This window comes from Salmo salar, chromosome 23 (genome assembly GCF_965601325.2).
Source record: "Salmo salar chromosome 23, fSalSal1, whole genome shotgun sequence".
Taxonomy (NCBI): domain Eukaryota; kingdom Metazoa; phylum Chordata; class Actinopteri; order Salmoniformes; family Salmonidae; genus Salmo; species Salmo salar.
The window spans coordinates 15,029,734-15,041,859 of NC_138313.1; the positions used below are offsets into that span (position 1 = coordinate 15,029,734).

Below are 12,126 nucleotides of genomic sequence, written 5' to 3' on the forward strand. Positions count from 1 at the left end.
CACCTGAGCGTTGTGGTTGCGGTCCTCTCAACAGGTCCCTCAGCGGCAGAGGGGACATCAGTTCGTGGTCGACAGGACCTAGAGATCCAGGGACCGCGGTTGAACCAGACCAAAGAGGAGAAGACCTCAGTTAGCCACGGTCCTGACCGACGTCTTGACCCCACCATCACTCCTCCCATGCCCCTGCTAGAGGTATTCTCAATTCCAAATCAACCCTTAGCCCCTTGATCTCTAGGTCCCTACTCACTGGACACTTCTGTAGATCTGAGAGGATTGGATTGGTGGAAGTAATTATTAGATTCACAGGAATGGCTAGGGGGTGAATGTTTGATTCAGGGCTCGTCCTTTATCCTCTGCTGTCTGCCCTTCTCTTTCCCTGTATGACTGTTTTCACACCAGTGATGTGAATTGGTCTATGGTAGATTTCATCTACTTTTTTCCCCCATCTACTTTTTCAATTTCTGAGATGTATTACCATTTAGATTGAACTGGGCAGTATATGAGTAATTATGGGATGGATTCAGACTAGTCTATATTCAAATGACTGGCAGCCAAGTCCCTCCCTATCACTGCTTTATTTATCTGCCAATCTCCTGAGAAGGACTGTTACACTGTAACTGGTCACACACTAACTAACCTCTCTCTGTCCCCATTTCTCTATCACCATCCCACCCCTCTTCCCCCCCCTCTTCCCCCCCCCCCCCCCCCCAGGTATTCTTCCTCCAGTTCCCTACTGCCCTGCTATGTGGTGAGATCAGGAAGGCTTACGTGGAGTTCTGTAACGTGAGTCGCGTTACCCTGTGTGGTCTGCGGGTGGCGTCCACGCACCCAGACTTCTTTACCTTTGGAAGCTCCTCCTTAGCCACACCTCTCACCCCCCTCAGCCCCACCTCTTTTGAAAACTGCTCCGCCTACAAGACCCTGGCCACACCCCCTGGCGCCACACCCGGGTCCGTTGCCGCGGTGACACTGGTTTCAGAGGGGGACTTTGGGTCAGGGATAGGGTTGAGGGGAGGAGGAGTGGCCGGCACGGGGGGTAAAGGGATAACGGAGATCCCTCTAGGAGAGGGGACACTAAAGCCTGGAGAATCTACCCAGCTGCCCCTGTGGCTGAGAGGACCAGACCAGGAAGGAGTCCACGAGATCCACTTCCTGTTCTACTACGAGAGCGCTGAGCAGGGAGGCAAGATCAGGTAGGATATTCACTACACAAGCCAAGATCAGGTATGGGAGTTATTCAAGAACAAAGTATGATACACACTACATACTGAAAAGCCACATTAGAACAGCCATTGAAGCAGGGGAGAGAAACCAAATCAGGTAGGGGAGAGCGAAAGAGCATCCTTTCATAATCCGATAGGGCAGAGTTATTCAAGAGAGAAACCTGTTACTCATCGCACATTAGGCCTACACCAGCCATCCAGAAAGGGGAGAGAGAGCTGCCTGTTAACCTCTCTAGGGTAGGGGGCAGTATTTGCACGGCCGGATAAAAACGTACCCGATTTTAATCTGGTTATTACTACTGCCCAGAAACTAGAATATGCATATAATTGTTTGATTTGGATAGAAAACACCCTAAAGTTTCTAAAACTGTTTGAATGGTGTCTGTGAGTATAACAGAACTCATATGGCAGGCAAAAACCTGAGAAGATTCCTTACAGGAAGTGCCCTCTCTGACCATTTATTGGCCTTCCACACTCTCTTTATTGAAAACTGAGGATCTCTGCTGTAACGTGACACTTCCTACGGCTCCCATAGGCTCTCAGAAGGCGGCAAAACGTTGAATGATGCCTTTGCAGGCCATGGCTGAAAAACAGTAGCGCATTTGGATAGTGGTCGATCAGAGAACAATGAGACTGGGGGTGTGTGCACGAGCCAACACCATGTTTTTATTTTTCGTCTTTGAACGAAAACAGGGTTTCCCGATCGGAATATTATCGCTTTTTTACGAGAAAAATCGCATAAAAATTGATTTTAAACAGCGGTTGACATGCTTCGAAGTATGGTAATGGAATATGTCACGAAACGCGTCGGGCGCGTCACCCTTCGTCACCCTTCGGATAGTGTCTTGAACGCACGAACAAAACAGAGGATATTTGAACATAACTATGGATTATTTTGAACCAAACCAACATTTGTTATTGAAGTAGAAGTCCTGGGAGTGCATTCTGACGAAGAACAACAAAGGTAATCCAATTTTTCTTATAGTAAATCTGATTTTGGTGAGGTCCAAACTTGGTGGGTGTCAAAATAGCTAGCCCGTGATGGCTGGGCTATCTACTCAGAATATTGCAAAATGTGCTTTTGCCGAAAAGCTATTTTAAAATCGGACATAGCGATTGCATAAAGGAGTTCTGTATCTATAATTCTTAAAATAATTATGTTTTTTGTGAACGTTTATCATGAGTAATTTAGTAAATTCACCGGAAGTGTTCGGTGGGTATGCTAGTTCTGAACAAAACATGCTAATGTAAAAAGCTGGTTTTTGAAAGGCTTTACAACGAAAGCAAAACATTAGATTATGTCAGCAGAGTACCAAGCCAGAAATAATCAGACACCCATTTTTCAAGCTAGCATATAATGTCACAAAAACCCAGAAGACAGCTAAATGCAGTACTAACCTTTGATGATCTTCATCAGATGACAACCCTAGGGCATTATGTTATACAATACATGCATGTTTTGTTCAATCAAGTTCATATTTATATCAAAAACCAGCTTTTTACATTAGCATGTGACGTTCAGAACTAGCATACCCCCCGCAAACTTCCGGAGGAATTCGCTAACATTTTACTAAATTACTCACGATAAACGTTCACAAAAAGCATAACAATTATTTTAAGAATTATAGATACAGACCTCCTCTATGCACTCGATATGTCTGATTTTAAAATAGCTTTTTGGTGAAAGTACATTTTGCAATATTCTAAGTACATAGCCCAGGCATCACGGGCTAGCTATTTAGACACCCGGCAAGTTTAGCACTCACCATAATCATATTTACTATTATAAAAGTTTGATTACCTTTTGTTGTCTTCGTCAGAATGCACTCCCAGGACTGCTACTTCAATAACAAATGTTGGTTTGGTCCAAAATAATCCATCGTTATATCCGAATAGCGGCGTTTTGTTCGTGCGTCCCAGACACTATCTGAAATGGTAAATCAGGGTCGTGCGCATGGCGCAATTCGTGACAAAAAAAATCTAAATATTCCATTACCGTACTTCGAAGCATGTCAACCGCTGTTTAAAATCCATTTTTATGCCATTTTTCTCGTAAAAAAGCGATAATATTCCGACCGGGAATGTCCATTTAGCTAAACTGAGGAAAGTAAACAAAGCTTTCGGTCGACGCGGGCACGAGCCTGAGTCTCACAGTACTGTAACCAGCCACTACCCAAACGCGCTACTTTTTTTCAGCCAGAGCCTGCAAAGCCACGATTCCGCTTTTTGCCGCCTTCTGAGACCCTATGGCAGCCGTAGGAAGTGTCACGGGACAGCTAAGATCCTCACTCTTCAATAAACAGAGACAAAAAGAACGACACCTTGTCAGACAGGCCACTTCCTGCCTGAAACCTTGTCAGGTTTTTGCCTGCCAAATGAGTTCTGTTATACTCACAGACACCATTCAAACAGTTTTAGAAACTTTAGGGTGTTTTCTATCCATATGTAATAAGTATATGCATATTCTAGTTACTGGGTAGGAGTGGTAACCAGATTAAATCGGGTACGTTTTTATCCAGCCGTGCCAATACTGCCCCCTAGCCCTAACAGGTTAAATGATAAAATTATATGATTTAAGTAAAAAAAAAAAAAATATTACATTAGTCTCTTTCAGTGGTAATTTCGCACATTTTAGAGCAAATATTCTGTTGAGTGGACTTGATGGGTGTAATCAAGCAGTAGAAAACGTACGATGAGTACCGGCCAAACTTAAGCACTGCCTGAAGCATATTGTGTATCATTTCAATACAGGTGTGTATTTCTAAGTGGTTCTTGGAATCATTGTTCTTCCTCTGTCAACCATGGTTACCTGCAAGGAAACGCGTGCCGTCGTTATTGCTTTGCACAAAAGGGCTTCACAGGCAAGGATATTGCTACCAGTAAGCTTGCACCTGAATCAACCATTTATCGGAACTTCAAGGAGAGCGGTTCAATTGTTGTGAAGAAAACTTCAGGGTGCCCAAGAAAGTCCAGCAAGCGCCAGGACCGTCTCCTGAAGTTGATTCAGTTGCGGGATCGGGGTACCACCAGTACAGAGCTTGCTCAGGAATGGTAGCAGGCAGGTGAGAGTGCATTTGCACGCACAGTGAGGCGAAGACTTTTGGAGGATGGCCTGGTGTCAAGAAGGGCAGCAAAGAAGTCACTTCTTTCCAGGAAAAACATCAGGGACAGACTGATATTCTGCAAAAGGTACAGGGATTGGACTGCTGAGGACTGGGGTACAGTCATTTTCTCTGACGAATCCCCTTTACGATTGTTTGGGGCATCCGGGAAAAGCTTGTCCGGAGAAGACGAGGTGAGCGCTACCATCAGTCCTGTTTCATGCAAACAGTAAAGCATCCCGAGACCATTCCTGTGTGGGGTTGCTTCTCAGCCAAGGGAGTGGGTTCACTCACAAATTTGCCTAAGAACACAGCCATGAATAAAGAATGGTACCAACACATCCTTCAAGAGCAACTTCTCCTAACCATCCAGGAACAGTTTGGTGACGAACAATGCATTTTCCAGCATGATGGAGCACCTTGCCATAAGGCAAAAGTGATAACTAAGTGGCTCGGGGAACAAAACATCAATTTTTGGGTCCATGGCCAGGAAACTCCCCAGACCTTAATCCCATTGAGAACTTGTGGTCAATCCTCGAGGCGGGTGGACAAACAAACCAACAAATTCTGACGAACTCCAAGCATTGATTATGCAAGAATGGGCTGCCATCAGTCAGGATGTGGCCCAGAAGTAAATTGACAGCATGCCAGGACGGATTGCAAAGGTCTTGAAAAAGAAGGCCCTGCGAATATTGACTTTTTTTTAATGTTGCTCCTTTGCACCCCAGTATCTCTACTTGCACATTCATCTTCTGCACATCTACCATTCCAGTGTTTAATAGCTGAATTTTAATTATTTGGACACTACGGCCTATTTATTGCCTTACCTCCCTAATCTTACCTAATTTGCACACACTGTATATAGATTTTTTTCTGTTGTGTTATTGACTGTACGTCTGTTTATTCCATGTGTAACTCTGTGTCGCACTGCTTTGCATTATCTTGGCCAGGTCGCAGTTGTAAATGAGAACTTGTTCTCAACTGGTTCAATAAAGGTGAAATAAAATAAAAAATTAGCTCATTGGAGATCAAATTGGGGCACTTTTGAAAAGCCACTTTAGAAAGTAATACTTTTTTCTCCTCATAAAGGACCTTTCACATCTTACAGAATGTGCCTGATCATCTGTTTAAATTAAATTGTTTACTTTTAACTTGGTTTCCGTAGTTTCAATTATGGTGAGCCTGCTGCATTACTAAGCATGATGATTATGAGCTGGAAATGCATTACATGAACTCAATCTCTTTCCTCATCTCTTGTTCCCTCCACCCATTTCTCTTTTTAACATCCCTCCATCTAACTTCTGCTCTCCTTCTGTCACTCCACTCACGTTCTCTGCTTTCCTCCATCTCAAACCCCTCTCTCTCCCCCTCCTTACCCCCCTGCCCCTTCTCTCTATTTCCCTCCCCCTCTCTCTCTCACCCCCCCAGTCACAGGGTGTTGCGTCACACAGTATTTATTTGTGCCAGTCGTTCGCTGTCTGTTCGGGCCACAGCTTGCCGTAGTAACACACTGCCTGAGGAGGAGGAGGAGGAGAGGAACGGCAGCATGCTGGTCTTTGTTGACGTGGAGAACATCAACTCGGTGAGCTCAACAGGCATGCGCACACAAGCATGCTATATATACACACACACTAACACGTTCCATTGTAATACTCATACACACACATACTATTTCAGTCTCTCTCTATTTCAGTCACACAATCACTCGCAGTTAAGCTGATTTTTGATGGAACATTGTTATTCAAGGTTCCGCTTTTGTGTTCTGTACAGGCATGCTGATGTAAAGATTTGATGTACACATGAATGTTATGACAGACATTGATGTTCAATGTGTTGACTTTAAATGCTGGTCGTTATGATACGTATTCGCGCTCTCTCTTTCTACAGAGCGAGGCTGGGGTGCGTGAGTTTCACATTGCACAAGTCTCTAGCAGCAGTAAACAGTGGAGACTACACAAGTGTATAAACCCAGCAGAAGACAAAGGTTTGTCCCTATTTGCTTTCCGTAGCCCTCTCAGAAGGGACTACAAATAGTCTTAACCTCATTTACAGGATGACTGACATTTCGGTCTCAGCTTTTGATTTGTGCATTTCCATTCAAAGATGTTTGACTTAAGAAGTTTGTTTGTGGCGTTTAAATCTTTTCTCTCAATTATTTAGCTCGGTGTCTTTCCGTTATATCATTTGGAAGGATTTGATTTAGGTTTTTGTGTTGCTGAGGAGTCTATCACTAGGTGATATGCTGTCTGTGGAAACTAAGTCATTTCCTAGTTAGCAATGTGGCAGCAGGCAGACTGGCTTAGGAACGTTTCACTTCATCCACTGGTTTGGTTTGTTGGGTTGTGTTGCATAGCTGTTAAGTTCATTAGATAGATGCCTTTTGGTGGTTTGATCAGTGAGGTTCACTTGTTTGGAGGGTGGCTACCTTGATTGGGCTATCTAGTTTATTTAATTTATCCTTTGTTTAACTAGGCAAGTAAGAACAAATTCTTATTTACAATGACTGCCTATCCCGACCAAACCCGGACGACACTGGGCCAATTGTGCGCCGCCCTATGGGACCCCCAATCACTGCCGGATGTGATGCAGCCTGGATTTGAACCAGGTACTGCAGTGATGCCTCTTGCACTGAGATGCAGTGTCTTAGACTACTGCGCAACTTGGGAGCCCTTCATTTGGTAGGGTAGGGTACTGAATATTCTATGCTCCTAAGTCGCAGATCATTTTAGAATCACATTTTAGTCATTTAATAGACAGTCTTATCCAGAGGGGCTTACAATTGGTGTCTTTTTATGCTATCCTATAGTTATGCGAGCGCCCCCCATTCAGCCACAAGCGTTAGTGAGGTGGGTACTGTTGGGCGATTAGGCCTAGCTCGCAGTCGGCATTCCAATTCATCCCGAAGGTGTTCGATTGGGTTGAGGTCAGGGCTCTATGCAGGCCAGTTAAGTTTTTCCACACAGATCTCGACAAACCATTTCTGTTTGGACCTGGCTTTGTGCACGGGGGTCTGGGGCTGTTTTTCATGTTTCGGGCTAGGCCCCTTAGTTCTAGTGAAGCAAAACCTTAACGCTATAGCATACAATGACATTCTAGATCATTCTGTGCTTCCAACATTGTGGCAACAGTTTGGGGAAGACCCTTTCCTGATTCAGCATGACCCGTTCCAGTAAAGGACCTTGTGAAGATGCTGGAGGAAACGGGTACAAATATCTTTTTCCACAGTAAAACGAGTCCTATATCGACATAACCTGAAAGGCCGCTCAGCAAGGAAGAAGCCACTACGCCAAAACCGCAATAAAAAAGCCAGACTACGATTTGCAACTGCACATGGGGACATGAATAGTACTTTTTGGAGAAATGTCCTCTGGTCTGAGGAAACAAAAATGGAACTGTTTGGCCATAATGACCATTGTTATGTTTGGAGGAAAAGGGGGGTAGCTTGCAAGCTGAAGAACACCATCCCAACCGTGAAGCACGGGGGTGGCAGCATCATGTTGTGGGTGTGCTTTGCTGCAAGAGGGACTGGTGCACTTCACAAAATAGATGGCATCATGAGGTAGGGAAAGGTAGGGAAATTATGTGGATATATTGAAGCAACATCAAAAGACATCAGTCAGGAAGTTAAAGCTTGGTCGCAAATGGGTCTTCCAAATGGACAATGACCCCAAGCATACTTCCAAAGTTGTGGAAAAATGGCTTAAGGGCAACAAAGTCAAGGTATTGGAGTGGCCATCACAAAGCCCTGACCTCAATCCTATAGAAAATTTGTGGGTAGAACTGAAAAAGCGTGTGCGAGCAAGGAGGCCTACAAACCTGACTCAGTTACACCAGCTCTGTCAGGAGGAATGGGCCAAAATTCACCCAACGTATTGTTGGAAGCTTGTGGAAGGCTACCCAAAACGTTTGACCAAAATTAATTAAACAATTTAAAGGCAACGCTACCGAATACTAATTGAGACTATGTAAACTTCTGACCCACTGGGAATGTGATGAAAGAAATAAATCATGCTCTACTATTATTCTGACATTTGACATTCTTAAAATAAAGTGGTGATCCTAACTGACCTAAGACAGGGAATTTTTACTAGGATTAAATGTCAGGAATTGTCAAACTGAGTTTAAATGTATTTGGCTAAGGTGTATGTAAACTTACGACTTCAACTGTGTGTGTCACTACTGCGCTTCATCACTCGCCGCTCCTGTTCTGTGAGCTTATTTGTCCTACCACTTTGTGGCTGAGCCATTGTTTCTCCTAGACATTTCCACTTCACAATAACAGCACTTACAGTTGACCAGGGCATCTCTAGCAGGGCAGAAATTTTACCAATTGACTTGTTGGAAAGGTGGCATACTATGATGGTGCCACGTTGAAAGTCACTGAGCTCTTCAGTAAGGCCATTCTACTGCTGATGTTTGTCTATGGAGTTGGCATGACTGTGTGCTCGATTTTAAACACCTGTCAGCAACAGGTGTGGCTGAAATGGCAGAAACCACAAATTTGAAGGGGTGTCCACACTTTTGTGTCTGTGTGTGTGTATATATAGTGTACCTTGATTCAGATCCAGCTCATGTTATTCAGCTCTCTGCGAGGCTGGTTAAACTATCCCCGTGGGAACCAGCTTCATGACTGATGACCAGTGGCGTGGTCGGTGGCCAGGACACATAGCAGAGTGAACTTTTAGCCACTCCCTAGTTCAGTGTGTTATATTATAGTTCCAGGAATCACCACACACACCACAGGGATGGCATGTCTGGATGTCGGTCACTTTGCTCATTTTTGCTCTGTTATCACACATGGAATTGTGGCAAAGTGACCAGAACAGAGTGGGAAAGAGACCCCCCCCCAGCACAGTAGACTTGCCCCCATAACATTACACAGTCACATTTAATCAGAATGGCTATCTGTGGGTGTTATTCTTCCTCAAGGGGGGGGGTGTGTGGTGGTGTGTGTGTGGCGTGCAGACAGCTGCCAGTACGTGTGCTACGCCGCACTGCTGACGTGCTAATTAGCCACAGCAGGATGACTCGATAACGCACACAGTCATTAGCCGCACTCCTCTGCCAATACTATCTCTTATCCTTTCCTCCCCCTTTTTCCATTGTTCTCTCTCTTCCTTTCTCTGTTCCTCTGCGATCATACTAGTTCACAGCCTGTGGCTGGAGTGCAAGTGCTCGTTGGCTACATACAATACATTTAGCTACATCATGTTTTCCTTCTATAATAGTAATTGCTGTTTGTTAATAGGGATGGGAATTGCCAAGGACCTCACATTATGATATTATCACAACACTTAGGTGCCAATATGTAATGAGATTCTCACGTTTCTATATGTATTGCGATTCAATACTGCAATTTGATGTTCCAAACATATTGCTCACTATGTCTGCTGTAGAGAGACTTCTACTTCAGGGGTAGTAGAAGTGATGAAAACATGTTGGTTCGCTAGAAAAAAAGTGGACAAGCTATAGGATGAAAAAAATAAAGTATTGACGCAGGTACAGCTGACCAACAGTAGCAGATATAGATATAGATATATATATAGATATATATATATATATATATATATATATATAGATATAGATATATCTATCCATCTCAATTATTATTTTTTTGCTCATATATACACATGAGCAAAAAATGTCCATTAAAATGTTATATGTATATTTTTTTGCTTTTCTATCAAAAACAAGGACATTTCAAAATACACACACACACTACCGTTCAAAAGTTTGGGGTCACTTAGAAATGTCTAAATAAATCAGTGTCACAAGCAAAGCACCCCCTCCATGCTTCATGGTGGGAACCACACATGCGGAGATCATCCGTTCACCTACTTTGCCTCTCACAAAGACACAGCGGTTGGAACCAAAAGTCTCAAATTTGGACTAAACAGACCAAAGGACAGATTCCACCATAATGTCCATTGCTTGTGTTTCTTCGACCAAGCAAATCTCTACTACTTATTGGTGTCCTTTAGTGATTTCTTTGCAGCAATTTGACCATGAAGGCCTAATTCTCGCAGTCTCGTCTGAACAGTTGATATTGAGATGTGTCTGCTACTTTAACTCTGAAGCATTTTTTTGGGCTGCAATTTCTGAGGTTGGTAACTGTAATGAACTTATCCTCTGCAGCAGAGGTAATCTCTGGATCTTCCTTTCCTGTGGCGGTCCTCATGAGAGCCAGTTTCATAGCGCTTGATGGTTTTTGCGACTGCACTTGAAGAAACTTTCAAAAGTTATGGAAACTTTTTGAAATTTCCGTATTGACTGATCTTCATGCCTTAAAGTAATGGACCGTCGTTTCTCTTTGCTTATTTGAGCTGTTATTGCCATTTTTAATATGGACTTGGTCTTTTACCAAATAGTGCTATCTTCTGTATACCCCCCTACCTAGTCACAAAACATCTGATTGGCTCAAACGCATTAAGAAGGAAAGAAATTCCACAAATTAACTTTTAACAAGGCACACCTGTTAATTGAAATACATTCCAGGTGACTACCTCATGAAGCTGGTTGAGACAATTCCAATAATGTTCCGGATTGACTGACCTACATATGGGCTTGGTCTTTCACCAAGTAGGGCTATCTTCTGTAAACCACTCCTACCTTGTCACAACTGATTGGTTCAAACGCATTAAGAAGGAAAGAAATTCCACAAATTAACTTTTAACAAGGCACACCTGTTAATTGAAATACATTCCAGGTGACTACCTCCATTAAGCAGGTTGTGGAAATGCCAAGAGTGTGCAAAGCTGTCATCAAGGCAAAGGGTGGATACTATGAAAAATCTAAAATTTAAAATATATTTTGATTTAGCACCTCTTTTGGTTACTACATGATTCCATGTGTGTTATTTCACAGTTTTGATGTATTCACTATTATTCTACAATGTAGAAAATATAAAAAATAATAACCCTGGAATGAGTAGGTGTCCAAAACAGGAACACCTTCCTGATATTGAGTTGACAGCCTCAATTTGTCAGGGCATGGACTCTAGAAGGTGTCAAAAGCATTCCAAAGGGATTCTGGCCAATGTTGACCAGTGCTTCCCACAGTTGTCAAGTTGACTGGATGTCCTTTGGGTGGTGGACCGTTCTTGATACACACAAGAAACTGTTGAGCATGAAAACCCCAGCAGCGTTGCCGTTCTTGACATACTCACTGGATTAAATAGGTAACATCAATAAGGGATCATAGCTTTAACCTGGTCAGTCTGTCATGGAAAGAGAGTGTTCCTAATGTTTCATTGTGTGTGTAAACAAAAGTTTTTTACAAATCGATACTTCGAGTTAAATATCATTATGTCTAAAAATAATAACTTGATAAGTAACTTGTTTCCCCCCCACCACTATTTGTTAATCTCACACACACATATCCGTGGGCTTAGAACACAAATCGCGCACACACTATCCACTTAGAACAACTGAGCTGCAGATGGCCCATAATGGTAGTTAGTGAGCTGAAAAGAACATCAATGTGTTAGAACATTAGATGGCTTTTATAGCTTTGTGTGTGCGCATGCAGGGAGAGCAGCCAACCTGTTAGCTCTCTGAATCATCACCCACTCTTAGACTTTAATTGGTTAACTTAACAATTGACATTTAAAATATGCTCTTTGTTAGCAGTGAAGAGAGCTGGCCTTGTCCGATACAGAGCTAAATCATTTATTAGCATGCCTTCAGACAGTCCAAGGGTGCGTTTTTCTTTTTTTTTAACTAGGCAAGTCCGTTAAGAACAAATTCTTATTTACAATGACGGCCTACCAAAAGGAAAAAGGCCTCCAGCGGGGACGGGGGCTG

The 12,126-nt window shown here is 43.1% G+C and overlaps 1 protein-coding gene across 3 annotated transcripts in view; it reads left to right on the top strand.

The window, feature by feature from the left end:
* The window catches only part of LOC106584195 (trafficking protein particle complex subunit 8), a 106,172-nt gene that overhangs the window by 66,700 nt on the left and 27,346 nt on the right, over window positions 1–12,126 (top strand). For all 3 annotated transcript variants that reach the window (XM_014169191.3, XM_014169189.3, XM_014169190.3), the window contains 4 exons: window positions 35–192; window positions 712–1,193; window positions 5,753–5,906; window positions 6,212–6,308. In XM_014169191.3, coding sequence (XP_014024666.1) covers window positions 35–192; window positions 712–1,193; window positions 5,753–5,906; window positions 6,212–6,308 — 891 coding nt within the window. The remainder of the gene's footprint in view (window positions 1–34; window positions 193–711; window positions 1,194–5,752; window positions 5,907–6,211; window positions 6,309–12,126) is intronic.